Source organism: Oryctolagus cuniculus, chromosome 8, assembly GCF_051225735.1.
Source record: "Oryctolagus cuniculus isolate XC-2025 breed Fujian yellow rabbit chromosome 8, ASM5122573v1, whole genome shotgun sequence".
Taxonomy (NCBI): Eukaryota; Metazoa; Chordata; class Mammalia; order Lagomorpha; family Leporidae; genus Oryctolagus; species Oryctolagus cuniculus.
In genome coordinates this window covers 12,936,574-12,955,320 of record NC_142874.1, presented here as the reverse complement: position 1 = coordinate 12,955,320, position 18,747 = coordinate 12,936,574, and the positions used below count along the sequence as shown (strand labels likewise).

At 41.7% G+C, this 18,747-nt stretch overlaps 1 protein-coding gene across 31 annotated transcripts in view; it reads right to left on the bottom strand.

Moving 5' to 3' along the window:
- Positions 1-18,747, bottom strand: part of LOC138843577 (rho GTPase-activating protein 20) — a 99,496-nt gene that overhangs the window by 7,708 nt on the left and 73,041 nt on the right. For 26 of the 31 annotated variants that reach the window (XR_016211576.1, XR_016211574.1, XR_016211575.1 and 23 more), the window contains 6 exons: positions 17,117-17,194; positions 14,906-14,972; positions 9,516-9,695; positions 5,583-5,719; positions 4,195-4,356; positions 338-444 (listed from right to left, as the gene is read on the bottom strand). Coding sequence is in view for 26 of the 31 variants with exons in the window: in XM_089301903.1 (XP_089158029.1) it covers positions 338-444; positions 4,195-4,356; positions 5,583-5,719; positions 9,516-9,695; positions 14,906-14,972; positions 17,117-17,194 (731 nt within the window). In the remaining 5 variants the exon portion in view is untranslated. Of the gene's footprint in view, positions 1-337; positions 445-2,153; positions 2,418-4,194; positions 4,357-5,582; positions 5,720-9,515; positions 9,696-14,905; positions 14,973-17,116; positions 17,195-18,747 lie in introns of those variants that run through there. The other 5 variants (XM_089301926.1, XR_016211577.1, XR_016211578.1 and 2 more) reach the window with 5 other exon arrangements.

Below are 18,747 nucleotides of genomic sequence, written 5' to 3'. Positions count from 1 at the left end.
TTGCTTCTGACAATATGACGGTCAGACCAGTGGTCAACTGTTCTTGTAGCATGTCTCTGACACCAGCGGACTTCCTCCCCACCGATGTCATACATTCAGAATGTGTACAATATCAACAACTCCATAATAACATTTGGGGAGAAATAAGAACTCAATGACAATGGTAGAGTCTACATGTCTTCTGATTCTGGCTGTGGTGTGTGGGACTACAAGAACCCTCTTCACAATGTGCACTCTTCTAGTGGTTCATGCTCGAGAGCAGAAAATCTTTTTCTCAGACTATGTCGGTTGCCTTCTGAGGCATGTCTGGAATGCAGTACCAATTATATAGAATCACCTCTGGATGTCTCTGGCCTCCTCGTCATTCCCTTTATCAAGAACATCCAGCCACTGATCATAGAGGTCGGTTGAAAAGAGAGTGCCAGGAAAGGCTCGAAGACACTCCTTATAGAGATTAAAAAAGAAGTTATATCAATTTGTTGGCAAATATAGACTTGAGAAATTACAAAGAAAACATTTAATTGCAATATTTCATTTAATCTCCGCTTTTTCTCTAGACGTTCAAACTGTGACCTCCATAGAGTTTGGCCTCTAATTCCCACCATTGTGTACATGCAGAAACGGGTGCTTCCATTTCTTCTGACTTACTCTAGAGGTGTACACAGTCTGAGAAGTTTTGGAAGGGAAGAAAAACCTCATCTTATTGTCTCAATCATCTTTTGGAGGGTAGTTATTATGGCATAGTGGATTAATCTGCTGCCAGGGATGCCATCAACTCTTATCAGAGGGTCACTTCAATTCCTGGCTGCTCTACTTCTGATCCAGCACATTGCTAAAGTGCCCGAGAAAGCAGTGGGTAACTGCCCAAGTACTTGGGGCTCTGCCCTACTTCAGAGACCTGAAACAAGTTTTCGGTTCTGGCTTCAGGTTGGCCCAGCCCAACCTGGGCCACTCAGAAAACATGTGGAAGATTGACATCTCTGTATGAGCATGTGTGTGTGTTTGTGTCATTGTAAGCTTATTTATTTATGTAAAAGATGGAGTTGAAACACACACACACAGAGGGAGAGAGGGAGAGAGGGAGAGAGGAGAGAGAGAAAGAAACAGAGAGACAGTGAGGGAAACAGAGACAGAGAGGAATCTTCCATACACGAATTTACTCTGCAAATGTCCACATTGAATCCGGAAGCCAGGAACTCCACCCAGCTCTGCTATGTGAGTGGCAGGGACCACAGTATTTGGGCCATCTTTGGCTGCCTTCCCATGTCCATTCGTGGTAAGTTCATCCAGAACCAAGCAGCTGGGACTCAAATCAGTGCACATACAGGTTGTCTGTGTTGCAGGTAGTAGGTAAATGCACTGCGCTACATTGCCAGACCCATACGTGTCTCTCTCTTTCACTCTGCCATTCAAATATATAAAACAAATCTATATAGTCTTCTTTGCCTATATTTTAGCAAAATAGTACAAACTGACAAATCTGCTTATGGGTCATCCTAAATCATATTATGCACTGTGGACATGTAAACATACATACTTCACATTTTGATTTCAGACTAATCCTTTTAAGTCTTAGCAGCAAAGGTTCCGAACCAAATGAACTAAATATACACACATGTACTCACAGAAAATAGGAAGTAAGGACTGGACATTTTGACTATGTCTGTTCCCTGGGGCAAAATACTCTCCTAATAGCCTCATTCTACTTTCCTTTTCACTAGCTCATTGATCAACTCTTTACAAATATAACCAGAAGATGGTGGGATTTATATTTCCAGTTCATATCCCCTTGCTAGCTTTCTTTCCACTGGTCTCACTATATGGCCCATGACACTTTTCAATAGCAGTGAGTGTAGGAAATGCCTCTCAGTAAGTGTTGTGTTCATAATCCAGACATTGCTCACTCATTCTAGTAGTTCTTGAGTAGTCATTTATGTCATATCCAGTTTGGACTACTGGGGATAGAACAGTGAAGAAAACGGACAAAATCCAAGCCCTCTTATACCCTGACTATGTCACTGGCGTCCAATACTCTCCCACTGTAGTTACAGCCTTTGACTGTTTCCCAAGGAGTATGTCCAGTATGTGTGGAGCTCTGAATGATGGGGAAGTCTGGGATGGCTCAGGAGCAGCTTTGTCTGCTGGGTACTTACTTCCATGCACGTGGGGTATGTGTCCTCTCTTGGCTTTCCCTGTGCTGCAGGATGACTAGACGGGGCATGTTGTGGAAGTCACACTGTGAGCCAAGGAGATCATGTGAAGACGATTTGCTGTTGCACCTCTGCTTCTAGGGAGCTCAATGGCAAATCCAACTCCATGACTGTATTTATGTTTAGCCTGGACCAACTCTCCAGGTGATTCCCATGGTATTTATCAAAAATCAGACTCCAAAGTCCTCAGAGGGGTAACCACTATATCTTGTTGAAAAATGACATCAACTTCATGTACAACAGAAACAACACAAACATGTGACTGTCTAACCTAGTGTATATTTTTATGATCTGAGTGATGTACGTGTGGGCCCGGAAGTCATTACAGAAGTGTAACCATTTAACATGTGGCCAAGCATTGATGGAGGGTAAGGAAAGAGCAAGTGTACTGAGCGTTTCAAAGAATGTAAGGATATTTTTTGTAGTGATTACGGCATTGCCAGATTTTTGTTTCACAGCTGCTGAAATGACCAACAATTCAATTTTCCCTTACAGAAATGTACCTGGATACTTGTGATTTTACCATACAATTTTGAAATACATGTGTATTTTGCATCACCTTGGATTTTAGAATTCTTTGCTCAGGGATGGCACTGTTTCGCAGCAGGTTAACGCCTTGGCCTGAAGTGCCAGAATCCCATATGGTATGGGTGCCGGTTCAAGGCCCGGCTGCTCCTCTTCCGGCCAGGTTCTCTGCTATGGCCTGGGAAAGCAGTGGAAGATGGCCCAAGTCCTTGGGCCCCTGCACCCACGTGGGAGACCCAGAGGAGGCTCCTGGCTCCTGGCTTCAGATCGCTGCAGCTCTGGCCATTGCGGCCAATCGGGGAATGAACCATCGCATGGAGGACTTCTCTCTCTCTCTCTCTCTGCCTCTCCTCTCTCTGTAATTCTGACTTTCAAATAAATAAAAAAAGAGAATTCTGTGCTCAATGGGCAGAGGCACAGAGAGCGAGACACACATGCACATACACGCACACTGTTCATGAATGAGGAAGAGAGACAGAGAGAGATCCTACATAAATGAATGGCTGCAATATCCAGTTCAGACCCTGGTTGAAGCCAAGAGCATCATCCTTGCCTCTCACATGGGAGGCAAGAACCTCAGTACCTTGGCCATCTTCCACTGCCTTCCCAGATGCATTAACAGGATGCTGGATCAGCAGCACAGCAGCCAGGACTTGAATTGGGGCTCTGATATACGACGCCAGCATTCCAACCCCCAGCATACCCTGCTATGCCAAACACAGGCCCAACATTTTAAAACTTCTAACCTAGCTTTGCCTGCTGCAACACTTTCAAAGTCAGATTCACAAGCTGAGCTTTGTGCTGGGGCTCGTTACTATGTAACTATAACTAGGAGTATTGGCTTAAGTACAATGGAAATGAACATAAGATGCCAACAGTAGTCAAAATGAAGGCAGCTCCAAATAGCAGAGTCCTGACACCACGTGTGAAGCAAAGGCATAAGAGACAGGGGAAAGAATGGCAATGAAAAGAATGGAATTTTCTTGGCATTTGTATGTATTTTTAATTCATTTTAAGAGCAATGTTTGCTTATTGTGGAAAACACCTAGAATGGTTTTCAAAATTTCAAATAAAGTTTCTTTGGGAAACTCTGATGTCATTAGGAAGACACTGTCAAATCTGGCAAATGCAGGAGATTTGTACTGGCCAAAATTCTATATGAATAACCAGGGTTTATTTGGAAGATGCTTGGGCAATTATAACTATGCTAGCATAATTCTACATGGAGCATTCAGATGAGGACAGCAAGCATGGAGTCTGAAGACTGGGAAAGCTATCTAACAAGCAGAGTCTGTCCAATGAAGGGAGTAGCTGCCTACAACCTGGAGTTTCTGATGTGTTTTTCAGTTTCTCAGACGCTTAACTGATTAGGCCTACTGCTCTTCTTGAGATGTCACGAGGAATGAAACCCATCACACAGCTTCCATATTGTGCATAGATGATGCCAGAATCCCCCTACCTTTAACAGTGTTGCTAACACAAGTGGCGATTCATTGCCCCAGTCGCCTCTATCTCCTGTGTTAAATCTTTCCTTTAGGGCTATAAATGACTTTATGTCACCAACTTTTTGAAAAATATTCTCTGTCTTTGGCCCTTTCTGCTTGATAATACGAATCACTTCCTGTGGAAAAGAAAAAGGAAAGCTAATTAAAGGACATTTCATATCCACAAGCCCAGAACAAAAGCTAGCCCCCTGTAGAGAAGAGTATGGGAACTGACACAGCAGCAGCTGAAGTGAGGGAAGAAAATTTTGTTCAGTGTCTCTAAATATATGTTCAACCCATCCATCTGATCTGTGTCCACCCACTAAATTGTTTTGAATGCTGGCTTTAACCTAGTTTCCTTTTCAAGGAATGAAACTTGTACACCAAACTTCTCTGCTTCAAGCTTTTAGTGAATCACTCTCTCCTGTTTTACCATGCTGTTCTCATTATTTCCTAGTACTGATGGCCTTTCCCAACTACGAAAATCTCGTTGCCACACTTGTTGCCAAACTTGTTGACTTTCATGTCCTTCTGCCTCATCTTCATGCCAAGAGGGGAACAGGAGTGTCACAGTCAGGTATCTCCAGGAATCTGTCATCTATTAGGTCCCTTACTTTTCATGAGACCTTGGGCATAGGACATCACCTTACTCATGCTTTCCTTTTATCCATGAATGATGTCACAGTGATGAGGATCCTAGCAACTCCTTCAACTTGTGAATGCTGCAAGGGCTGGGGCACCATCTAGCATGGAACTAACTTGATACATTCCTCCCCACCTCGCAAAAAATGCCCTACATCTAGCATAGTGTATGTAGATGTGCTGGACAATCAATGTGCCAACTCTTAAATGCCCTCCTGGGAAATAACATAGGCCATGTTCTGTGGCTTTCCTCTGACACATTCTCTTATAATAGAAGGATACATAAATGGCAGGTGATCCATCTAATCATCTGAAATACAAACCACGCCCACAGTGAGGGACGTTGAGTTCTAAGTTTGAGTCATCTAGACAAAAAGGAAATGAAGGAACACTTCAAGGAAGAGGCTAAAAGGGGAACATGGGGGGATGTCGACTCCAAGAGATTCAGAAACATTCCTTTTGCTGTGTGTGAGCAGGTGACTGGGTAACATCGCTGAAACCAGCAGAATAAACGGAACGGTTCTTTCTCCTGTTGCCTTTGAAGTAAGACCACGATAACTGAGCTGACTGTTCTTCTTTGAGGTCACATTAAGAAGGCATGTCAGCCAAAGCCAGGGACTGACAAATGATGGCCTCATTTGAAACACTTTTGGATGATGACACCAAGCCCTCAGAACGCTCACTCCTGAGGAGGGCTTCAGAAGATCAAAATGATACCTACCCAGAGTGTGAGGGTCAGGTCCTCAACACCAGACACTCTCAGGAGTGTTGGCACCGAAATAGCAGGAGGGGAGTCCTGGGGCAGGTCATTATGGCTTCTGGTAATGCCCCAGCAAGACAGACAGCTTGTGGGAAAGCCTGAGGAGAAAGTGAGACCATTAGCTGTAGAGGATCATTGACAGATTCTGTTTCCACCCTTTCCATTTGACAGGTGACTGTTTCCAGCCTTAGAAAAGACAGAAACTGATCCATTTGTGGTGTACAAGAGCTTACGATCTGAAATTGGCTAGTACCATCCACGTGACGTTCATGAACTTTTCTTCCCAATTTCCTATAAGCTGGCAGTTAGAATCAGGTGTTTAGCCTAATTGTTAAGATGCCCTAGGCTCATATCAGAGCATCTGGACCTGATGTCCATCTTTGGCTCCCAATTCCAGCTTCTTGCAAATGCAGGCCCTCTGAGGCAGTATGCATGGCTAACAAATTTGGGTTCCTACCTCTCACAAGCACAACATGGAATAAGTTCCCAAATTCCAGCTCTAGTCCTGCCTGTCACAAAGGAGACATGATGTAAATACCAGATTCCAGTTCTGTCCCTGGCCCATGGCCACGGCTGACATTTAGGGAGTGAATCAGAGGATAGGAAACTCAACTCAACTCTTCTCTTCTTTTCTCTCTCTCTCTCTCCTTCTCTTGTGCATGTGTGTGATGGTCTCTCAAATCAAACAATCAATTCATCAACCAGAAATGAAATATAAAGACTTGAGGAAGCTGCTCAGGTTCAATTCTGGCAGTGCTACCTACAGTTTTTGCTTTTTATTTTTTTGCATAATGAGACACCTCACATTGAGTTATACACATCCTCTTAAGTTTACCCAGTGGAGTCAGGTGTCAGAACTCATTTGAAAAGCAAAAAAATACAGTTGACATTCAAACTAAGTGGAGTCTCATAATCTACTTCATGCTAAGTCACCTTTCCCTATGAGATTTCCTGTTTGGTAGTCTGAATGCCCAACCACCAGCAACTCACTCCCATCAAAGAGATCTGCACTTCATGACACAAGCTCCCTGATATCACTCAACCAGCCTCTACCTCCCTCACTCTTCAGGGTTACAAAGCTTAACCTGTTCCCCAGGTGATTTGATTTCACCTTCTTCACTTCGTTCCCAAATGAGTGGCAGGATCCCGTGGGGCCTTGTTCCTTGTGCCACCCTGCCAAGCTATACAGCCTATATTTTAGCTACCCATCAAGCTCTGCCAACTGAACGCTAAAGAGGAATTTTCCACAGAAAAGAGGATCACCAAGGAAAACATGAGTTTGGAGTATCTACTGCTCAGCTGTGCACGTTTTCTTAAGAAGGCACCTAAACTTTTCTTCTTAAATGACCGATTTATGCTGAATATCATAAAAGGCACCAGAGGAGTCAAGGTGCAGTGTGATAGACAGATGGGTGAAGTTGCCAAAAACAATCTGTTTTTGTTTTTTTGTTTTTTTGTTTTTTTTAAGATTAATTTTGACAGAATTACAGAGAGAGGTAGAGACAGAGAAAGGACTTCCATCCACTGGTTCACTCCCCAGATGGCCACAACGGCTAGAGCTATGCTGACCCGAAGCCAGGAGCCAGGAGCTTTTTCTGGGTCTCCCACATGGGTGCAGGGGCCCAAGGACTTGGGTCATCTTCTTCTGCTTTCCCAGGCCATAGCACAGAGCTGGATCGGAAGAGGAGCAGCCGGGACAAGAACTGGTGCCCATATGGGACAGCTGCGCTTCAGGCCAGGGCTTTAACCCGCTGTGCCACAGCACCGGCCCCCTCCCCAAATATCATTCATCAGCCATCTTCTTGGCATTTCTGGGCCCCTGAATGCATCACCATCAGACAAACAAGGGAGGGCAATCCTCATGGTGCTATATCACTGAGGAAGCCAGGATAGGCTCCAAGATGTGCCACTTCATCAGCCAGTCCAGTTACTCAATTCTTTGGACTTTCCTTTGACTCAACTTGTTTAAGAATGATGCTATCTACACCTCATTGCACTAATATAATGTATTACTCAGCATGGCACACAACTCATCACAACCGTGAAGAGAATTACTTTCTTCTGTAATCATTTACAATCAAATGGTGTAAGGGATCCCACACATCAGTTTCCTCACCCTAAAGTAAACTTTATCTCCATTCTCTTTCTGGTTAGTTAGTACTCTCCAGATAGCATGCAGTCACAAAGTAATCCAACACCAAGCATTCAAAATTCCACCTTTTAAAAGGAGACAAGAAAAAAGCAAATGCCATCTCAAATGCAGGAGGCTGCTCATACATACTACCATATCCAACTCTTTCTTTAAAACAGGCAAGAATACATGGTTTAACTCGTGCGCAACCTGGTACACCTAGGACTCACCTGATTTCATTATTTAAAAATCTATTGGGACATAATCCACTACTTAGTTGTCACACAGCTAAGCAATGAAGCATCATGCTCCATACCTTGATATGAATCTATACATCCAGAACATATGGGAACAGAGAGAGATGAGTGCCATTACAATCTTTCTCAAACAAAAATACTTTCGGTGCTTAGCTGAGGCTTTCATAAGGTACATTATTTACTGAGAGCGCATGCTGCTTCTGTGACCAATGGAAACAGCAGCCATTTTCCATGAGACACGTTGCATAATTCAACAAGCTCACTTCAAAAACACTGAGCCTTTCTGACACTCCTGGCGATACTTCTGGTGGTGGCATTCTCTTGCCCAAATGGGGGTTGTGGATGTTTACAAAGTTCAGATTCACAATCTTGCATAGGAGCAACATTTATAGAATATTGCTATATGCTCAAAATTACAACCAAAAACACATTTATAAGCTATATAAATCACAGAATATCCTCACAAGAAAAGTACGAACACCATTCACAGTGGAAATCATTATATTCTTGCCACAATATTTCCCACCTTACTAAAAACTGTTCTTCAGAGAAAGGTCTCTCAAAAGAATATTGACAAGTAGGGAGAGACTGGAAAGCAAAAAGCTGAAACATCCCTGATCGTAACTGTTCAGTCCATGTCTGGTCTAGATATGCATCTGAAGCCTGGAGGAAGTCAGCATGCCGTGGGCATAATGAAGAGATCAATTCAGGAAGCAACCCCCTAGCCACTTCAGCCCAAGCCAGAAGAGATCCAAATTCAATGCCACAGTTTCTCACCATCCTGGAGATCTTCCATATAAGGTAAGTCTAAGGCATGCAGTACATTGATTACTTCCTGCTCTCACTCCAGGTTCAGGGTTACCCTCTGGAATGCTTAGTCTTCATTTCCAGGCCTTCACACATGATGCTCTTCATTGTAAAGATTTATTTGTAATACAGAATAACACACAGAGAAAGACATCTTTCATCACTGTTTTTTTCTCAAATGGCCACAACAACCAGGGACAGGGCTGGAGATTAGAACTCCACCTGGGTCTCCCACATGCGAGACAAAGGACCCAGGTATTTGGGTCATTTTCTGCTTCCTTCCCAGGCACATTCTGATAAAGCCAGCGAGCTTCATCCGAACTGGGAGAGCCAGGACTCAAGCCAATGCTCTGATGTGGATTGCAGGATGCAGCTTAACCCACTGTACCATGATGCCAGGCCACAAGAAACTTCTCTCTACAGACACATAAGTTTGTGCATGCATTATTTTATGGAGCAAATGCTCAGGGTATCCAGAGGAGACAAAAGTTCTAATGTAGAAGAACCACCACAATCCTCCTGGAAGTGAGATGGGTTCTGACTTTGAACAGTTTCTCTAAGCCTGGTTCTTGGTGAGTACTGGGTCCCTGTACTTATGCACACCTCCTCCCTCATGGAGAACAGCTCTCTGTCATGAATTTTTTTCTCAGGAATGCATGGATGAGCAGAGAGCAGAACCCTGCTGGAAATTAGACTTACCGCACCGGCGCTGCCTTTTAGCCGTGTGCCTGGGCTTCAACACGAACTGGATCCCTCCATCAGACAAGATCTCCAGAACGGGATCCTCCATGCTCAGGGCGGAGGTGGACTTCCCCGGTTCCTGATTATGAAAGGCAGCTCGATGGTAGCTTGCTTGGATAGCATATGGACACTCATGCCCTAGGCAGAGAAAAATCTCAATACACATCAGGCTGATGGTGACAGGTATGATCAAACATGCCTTGTTGTCAGTGTGGGTACAGCACCGGGGACAGCTCAAGTTCTCCTGGGGCTTCTGCAAGGAAGAGAGCTGTGTCTTGGGAGTGAGCATCAGGTGTGCTCTCTCTGGGGAGGCACTGCATAAAGCAGGCACCCAGGCAGAGGACCTTTCCAACGCAAACAGAAGTAGTAGCCCATTGCCTAGCTTAGAAGACCAAGATCCCTCAGTGCACTGCACACTGATGACTTGTTATTTCCGTTGTAAAGTAGAAGGCCTGCTAAAATCTGCCTTGACTCCAACTAGATTTTTAACGTCCTCATATGAGTAAACATGAGTAAACATCAGTGGTCTGCATTTTTTAAATGATTGGGCCATATATGTCATGAGTTGCTGTAACCTAGAATCTCTCTCCCACGATGTTAGATCATGAAAAGAGACTTCATTTCTCTGTCAGTTTTATAGCCTGTGATTCTCAAGAGCACTGGGGCCATGGTCTGCTGTTACACTTCCCTCCTACTTTGGCCCTCTCGGGAGCCCCTCACAGCTCACTAGCTGAGGGAGTGCTGCAGAGTGTTAGAGACCCAGAGCCATCCTACCAACTGATGTTCACGGAGTACATGTAATGTCATTGCTTTCCTCTCTCATTTTTAAATTGCTGGCAACCCAAGAAATTCTCAAGATCCTCTGCTCCTGGTGGGTATTAGCAATTGGGATGTCCATGAAGACACCTCTGTCCCACATTGGACCACCTGGTTTGGTCCTTGATCATGGATCCTGACTGAAGCTCTCTGCAAATGCAGATCAGACCCTAAGATGCAGAGCTGTTGTCTTGAACACTGATGTTCCTGCCACTCACGTGCAAGACTGGACTGATGACCTGCCTTCTGGCTCCTGGCCCTTGCCCTAGGACACCTCCAATCTTCGTGGACCTTTAAGGATAGAACTAGCAATTTAACATTCTGTGTCTATTTTTGCCTCTCAAAAACTAAACTTCGAACATGTTTTCACGATTCTGTGCTGTCAAAGGGATTTTCTTTTCAACAACAAAGTGAAAGCTCCCTTTATTCAATTTCTGACATATTAGTTAAATTTTCCATTTCATGGGACATTAATACCCTGTTCAGAGCAAGAATTATAGCAACTTGTCTCTTTCATGGTAAAAGAAGCTTCTACAACTGCAATATTAACAAAACCAAACCATCGGCATAACCAGGACAGAAAAAGATGATCAGGAACTGAGAGCATATTAAACACACATCCATAATGACCGCTAGGAGTCACCAACGACAGATACACTCTTAGGATTTCTTGGAGCCAGTCACAGTGCATGCCATTGTTCGGGTCCAAATCATCCTCCAGAAAAAACATTTTACATAAACAAATGCCATCTACTCAATAAATTCATTTACAGTATTTGATTTGCACACTAACTCTACTTCTATCTTTATTTTAATTTTTTTTTATTTTTTGACAGACGGAGTGGACAGTGAGAGAGAGAGAGAGACAGAGAGGAAGGTCTTCCTTTTTGCCATTGGTTCACCCTCCAATGGCCGCCGTGGCCAGCGCGCTGCGGCTAGCGCACCGCACTGATCCGATGGCAGGAGCCAGGTACTTATCCTGGTCTCCCATGGGGTGCGGGGCCCAAGAACTTGGGCCATCCTCCACTGCACTCCCTGGCCACAGCAGAGAGCTGGCCTGGAAGAGGGGCAACCGGGACAGAATCCGGCGCCCTGACCGGGACTAGAACCCGCTGTGCCGGCACCGCAAGGCGGAGGATTAGCCTAGTGAGCCATGGCGCCGGCCTCTATTGCTATCTTGTTACAAAGATGTCAAAATTAAGGAGAAACATCATAAAATCGGTGGTTGGCTTTTGTCCTCAGATGTATTTAGCAATTCCTGAATTTTGAGACTGACAAAGTACATTCAGAAAGAACAGAAACTTTATTTTCAAATTTTGTAAGTGACTTGAAAACATTATAAATTACACATTAGTTCCTTTACATGACTGTTGAAAGAAGAATAGGAAGATTGCCCAGGTAAGTAATACTGTTTGATTTTCATAGAAATCACCAGCATTATATTACAAAGTCTATGACAAATAGTATGCCTCCCTTCCTTTCCAGGGCTTGTTTCTATGAGAGACACTGAAACACATGATGATTCATGAATGGTTTCTTCTTTATATAGGTTAATTCAACAACTATTTTAGGAGAAGTATAATGTTTTTATCAACAACCTCAAGATCAAGTGCTAGAAAATTCAACAAAAAGAATGGCTGAACTGTACATGTTTGTTAATCAAAAAACCTTTTAGGAGTTTGAATGTGATTATCTTAATTTTTAATCATGCTCAAATAACTTCTTGACATAATTTCACAATAAATATATATGTGTTTGCAGATGACATGCATGCATGTATACACACACACACACACACACACACACACATTCATAAACACAGGGGAACCAGAAACTCCACTAAAAGACTACTGGAACTCATAAGAGAGCTTGGTAAAGTTGCAGGATATAAAATCAATGCAAAAAAGTAATAGACTTTGTGTACCCAGACAATGCCAAGCCTGACAAAGAACTGGTAAGATCAGTCCCATTCACAATAGCTACAAAAATGTCAACACCTTGAAATAAACTGAACCAAGAAGGTGAAAGATCTCTACAATGAAAATTATTGAGCATTAAAGAAATAGAAAACAGACAAAAATGGAAAAATCTTCCATGTTCATGGATCAGAAGACTTATCATCATAATGTCCATATGAAAGAAAGAAATTTACAGATTCAATGTGATCCAATGAAAATACCAAAGGCATTCTCCTCAGATCTAGAGACTATGATGCTAAAATTCATACAGAAAAACAAGAGAGCCCAACAAGCTCAAACAATACTAAACAACAAAAGCAAAACTGGGAGCATTACAATACTAGATTTAAAAGCATACTACAGGGGCCAGCACTGTGGTGCAGTGGGTTAACACCCTGGCCTAAAGTGCCGGAATCCCATATGGATGCCGGTTCAAGACCCCGCTGCTGCACTTCCAATCCAGCTCTCTGCTATGGCCTGGAGAAGCAGCAGAAGATGGCCCAAGTCCTTGGGCTCCTGCACCCACGTAGGAGACCTGGAAGAAGCTACTGGCTCCTGGCTTTGGATCAGCACAGCGCCGGCCGTTGTGGCCAACTGGGGAGTGAACCATCGGATGGAAGATCTCTCTCTTTCTCTGCCCCTCCTCTCTCTGTGAAACTCTGACTTTCAAATAAGTAAATAAATAAATAAATCTTTTTTTAAAAAAGCATACTACTATAATCAAAACAGCTTGGATCTGACACTAAAATAAATACATAGATCAATGAAACAGAATAGAATCTTCATAAACCAATCCAACATGTACAACCAACTAATCTTTGGACAAATGAGCTAAAATCAATACCTACAGAATGGTCAGTATCTTCAACAAATGGTGCTGGAAAGTTGTATATACATGTGCAGAAGTATGAGGTAAGAACCCTACCTATATACCTATATACCCTATACAAAAGTCCACTCAAAATGGATCAAGAATCTCAATCTATGACATGATACCATCAAACTGCTAGAGAACATTGGAGAACCTCTGCAAGACACTGGCATAGGCAAACACCTCTTGAAAAAGACCCTGGAAGCAAGGAGATCAAAGCAAAAATACACAAATGGGATTACATCAAAGTAAGAAGCTTCTACAAAGGAAACACTCAACAAAGTGAAGAAGCAACCGACAGAATGGAATAAAACACTGGCAAACTATACAACAGATAAAGGATTAAGATCCAGAATCTATAAAGAGCTCAAGAAACTCAACAACAACAAAACAAGCAACCCAGCTACAAAATGCTCAAAGGACTTGAACAGGCATTTTTCAAAAGAGGACATTCACGTGGCCAAGAGACACAAGAAAAATCCTCAGGATCACTAGCTACCAGAGACATGCAAACAAAACCACCATGAGGTTTCACCTTACCTTAATTAAATTGGCTTTCATGCAGAAATCAACAAACAATAAATGTTGGTGAGGACGTAGGAAAAAGGTACCCTAATACACATCTGTGGAAATGTAGATTAATACAGCCATTATGGAACACAGTATGAAGATTCCTCAAAAACAGGAAAATACACCTATCATGTGACCCAGCCATCCCACACCTGGGAATTTACCAAGGGAAAGGAAATCAGTGCACGAAAGAGTTATCTGTACCCCCATGTTTATTGTCGCTCAATTGCACAATAGCTAGGATATAAAATCAACCCAACTGTCCATCAACCAATGACTGGATAAAGAAAATGTGCTATATACATACTATTCAACCACAAAAAAGAACAACATTCTGTCTTTTGCAAGAAAATGGATGCATCGGAAAACCATTATATTTAGTTAAATAAGCCAGTCCCCAAAAGACAAATATCATATGCTTTCCTTGATCTGTGGTACCAAATAGAGTACAAAAATTTAATGTATATGAGTAAAATTCACATTTTGAGATGTGATTATTGTTTAAAGCCCTTGTCTGTAAATAATAACCTGTTCCTCTACTATTTAGAACAGTGTTGTTGTTCTTTCTTACTACTGGTAAATTTTTTACTTAGTGGAGGGTTAAGCATATGATTTTAAAGTAAACTGAAAGTATGTTATTATAAAACTTAAAAGAAAGAATAAGAAAGGAAGGAGGAGGGAGAGTGGTATACTTGGACATAGACCTGACAGATTTTGCAAGACTTAAAAATAGAGATTACCTATGAGACTAGAAATGGAAAGGGGAATACAAACCAGTATATGGGCATCAATCAAATGTTTGGAGAGATGAAATTCGACCCCATTTTCATTTCATTACAAAAAAAGAAAAAAAAAAGGACTATTCCAAGACAGTTGTGCTATCCACATGGAAAAGCAGAGAATAAAACTTCAGTTTCTTTTCCAACTACAACTTAAATTGCTGTATGAAGATATGTTGTCAGGCACCCAGGGTAGAGTATACACTTGGCAATTCCTTTTATAAATGAGTACTGACTACATGAGGTTGTTTTCTCCCTTGTAAAGATATTTAAGCTTAACAATGCATAGTCTGGAAATTAATAGTTACCATTTTGAAGCAATACATTTCATTTTTTATTTTGCTGGACACTTACCGATGAGCGGGTAAGAGGTCTTTCTCTGGTTTGAATAGACCCACAACTGGTAGTCCATTTCTGAGCCCTTAGAGACAAAAAGAACTAAGTATCACAAGTCTTTGTCAGGGCATACTTCAAGGATGTATTTCTTTTGTTTTTTAGAAAACTTTAATAAATATAAATTTTGAAAGCATTTTCCCCCCATAACCACCCTCCCACTCGCAAACCATCCCATCTCCTACTCCCTCTCCCAACCAACTCTTCAGTAAGATTCATTTTTAATTCTCTTTATATACAGAAGATCAACTTAGTATATACTAAGTAAAGATTTCAACACTTTGTACCCACACAGACATACAAAGCATAAAGTACTGTTTGAAGATAAGTCTTACCATTCATTCACATAGTACAACACATTAAAAACACAGATCCTACATGGGCAGCAAGTGCACAGTGACTCCTATTATTGATTTAACAGTTGACACTCTTATTTATGACGTCAGTAATCACCCGAGGCTCTTGTCATGAGCTGCCAAGGCTATGGAAACCTCTTGGGTTCACAAACTCCGGCCTTATTAGACAAGGCCAGAGTCAAAGTGAAAGTTCTCTCCTCCCTTCAGAGAAAGGTGCCTCCTTCTTTGATGGCCTGTTCTTTCCACTGGGATCTCACTCACAGAGATCTTCCATTTAGGTCATTTTTTTTGCCACAGTGTCTTGGCTTTCCATGCCTGAGAAACTCTCATGGACTTTTTAGCCAGATCAAGGATGTATTTCTTTAGCATTTCTACATTTCCAAACAAGAAAATAATTGGGACCAGTGCCAACGCTATTCGAGTTAACAGGACTGACCGAAATAACTTCGGTCCCTTTCTGAGCCTCCAAGACTACACCCCAGATTCATGCCATATGACTTTTGACAAGGATCACAATGCTATTATGCCAAGTGACCTAAGGAATAAAGAATCATATTTATGCCACTTCACTAGTAAAGGTAAGTCTAATCCTGATCATTCCACTCTCAGCTATCTCCAGTCTCTTTGAAGAATGCTGTGTTTTACTGGATTTAGCTGGCTTTCTATCATCTACACAAGAGACCTGGATTAAGTTCTCAGCTCCAGCCATCAGCTCTACTGCTGCTGTAGGCACTTGTCGAGTGAAACCATAGACATAAACTCTTCTGTCTGTCTATGTCTCTCAAATAAAACAAGTTTTTAAAAAAGACATGTATGTGGTGTGCACACACATTCCCCGAAGAGCAAGCTTTCATTCAACTCTTATCTTGCTCTTTAATAATTTATTAGAGGCACCAGATATATCATTCCCTGAATCAGCATCTAAGGCATACAGCTTTTATGCAGGTGTTCTTCATGTCCAAATTTATAAGGAGTGAGATTTTAGCATGGTGGTTTGAAGATGCCTGAGACTCACGCCACAATAGCTGGGTTCCAATCCAAGTTCTAGGTCCTGATTCCAGCTCCCTGCTAATGTGCATTCTGGGAAGCAGCTATGAATTCTCAAGTAACTGGGTTCCTGCCACCCACGTGGGGTACCTGAATCGTACTCCTGCATCCAGACCTTAGTTTCAGACCACCCTTAGGTGCTGTGGGCATCCAGAGATTGAACCAACAGAGGCGAGCACCCTCTCTATGTATTTCTGTGTCTTCCTCTCTCTGTGTCTGTCTTCATCCCTCTTGCTATCTCTGTCCTCTCCGACCCTCAAAAATTAAAAAAAAAATTCAACTAGACATGTCTATTAGGTTTGTGTACACTGAGATGATAGGTGTGGGATTGGAGAAACCAGAATATACAGAAATAGCAATCCAACAGACAAGGTTATTAGGAAGCATGTAAGATATTTTTGTGTGTATATATATATATACATTTATATATATACACACAAAAAAAATAAAATACATGACAATAGCAATCTGAAATTATACTCCAATTTCATTAAATTATGGCTTTCAGTTCACATGAAATTTAAAATCGGAACAGAAGAGCAATACCCATACATAGACAAATACATCTCCGACGTTTTCCATTCCCACATGTGCACATGGTTCTGGGGACAAAATATATTGCTGCCTACAATTGGTCTCTTTGCCCGGAACTGTATTTTACAAATATACACTGTAAGCATGTGTGCATGTATCTGGATCAAAGGGAAAATACATTCATCTCAAAAACCAAAGTTGTTATTTAACTCAAAGTATCTTTCAGATTACTTACACTTAATCCTAGCACTGGTAGTGCCATATGGATAACGTCACTCACTGTGTCTAAATTGGTAACTGTTATAATTCCAGACTGTAAAAGGGAAAAGAAGAAAAAACTGCTGATACAGGAGAATGTTAAAGTATATGGTTACATAATTATGAAACTCTTGGTTTCAGGGTAAAGTTTGAGTAATGACAAAGCAAAATACATATGAAGCACCAAACCTTAATGATAACTGATTTTTATTACTTTACGTAACACAAAGCCAGAAGAAAGAATTTCAATTAATTAACATGTTTCTAATAGAGGAGTTATGATACTAAAAATATAACTGCTTAGGCCCAAACAGAAAGAACCTCAATTCAGAAAGAGCCCAACACCCAAAGACTATTTCCATCATGCAGGGAATAGTTCAACAAGGAGTCAGTCTCTCTCCTTCTCTTGATGAGTTGTGTTTTTATGTTTAGATTGATTTCTTTGCATACCATATATTCAGTCCTCGTCAAATGAGAGTAAGAACTGGCTCTCACAGGCATTCTTGCTCCATAAACCACTATGTAGGGAATACCTTCTCCTAGTCAGATCACCCTTTTTAGATTTTCATTGTCAAAATGTATTGAGACCATGAACCCAGAATTCAAGGCTGAAAATTCTAGACATCTGAGTTCTTTTTTGAGATACCCATAGAATTTTAAAACTGTACATGAACACTTTCACAGAATTTTTTAAGGAAAAAAACTCTTTTGAAGGATTACTCATCTTTTTCCAATTTATCTGGTTTGTAACATAATGGATTTTCATGGTATATGGAAATCATTAAATTCAAAATAAGCAGTACAAGGGTATGGGCCTTCTTTTCTGGTCCTGTTCTCTCTATGAACACATAGATGGAGCTGCTTATAAGCATGTAACTTAAACTATTCAATAATTAGAAAATATGGAAATGAGTTTCATTTCTTTTCCATATGAGATGTTACTCCATATATAACGGCCAGGGAAATGTGACCAGATCTCTAAGAGTTTCATATGAAAATTATGCAACAAAAGCAGCTATGTGCTCCAAGACATTAAAACAAATGTGCTGAAAATGAAAAAAAAAAATTAAAAAAAGTAGAGGCTGTCCCAGCACAAAAACAGAAGATATTTCAAAATGGGAACTTTAGCTGTGAAAAATATCTGAAAGAACAATGCAGTGGGTGGACTAAAAAGCACAAGTGAGATGGCAAATTGAAGACAATGAATTTGAAAATACATCAATTGGAAACAGTCAGTCTGAAAAAGGAAGAAAGGTATGATTGAAAAAATTAGAGCTTACTGCCCTAGTCCAGGAGAAGATAGTTTTTAAAAAGTGGAAAGAGTGTAGTCTCAGGGAAGAGTTGGGGAGAAAATGCCAGAGGAAACTCTACCAAAATTAGAGGGACATGGTGGACCTCCTGTGGATGGCACGGATGCCCACAACTTGGGACTCCAATAGCCGAGAGCCTGCCCAGCAGCCAAGAGCCTACGCACTGGCATTGGAAAGTGAGGTGAGACCGGACAGTACTAGCAGTAGTCCAAGGCACTGGTGATTAAGCTGCAAAGAGAGCCTAGAGAAAACTTGGCTTGCAGCCCCAACGAGGAAAGTGTACTTTCCAAACTAGAAG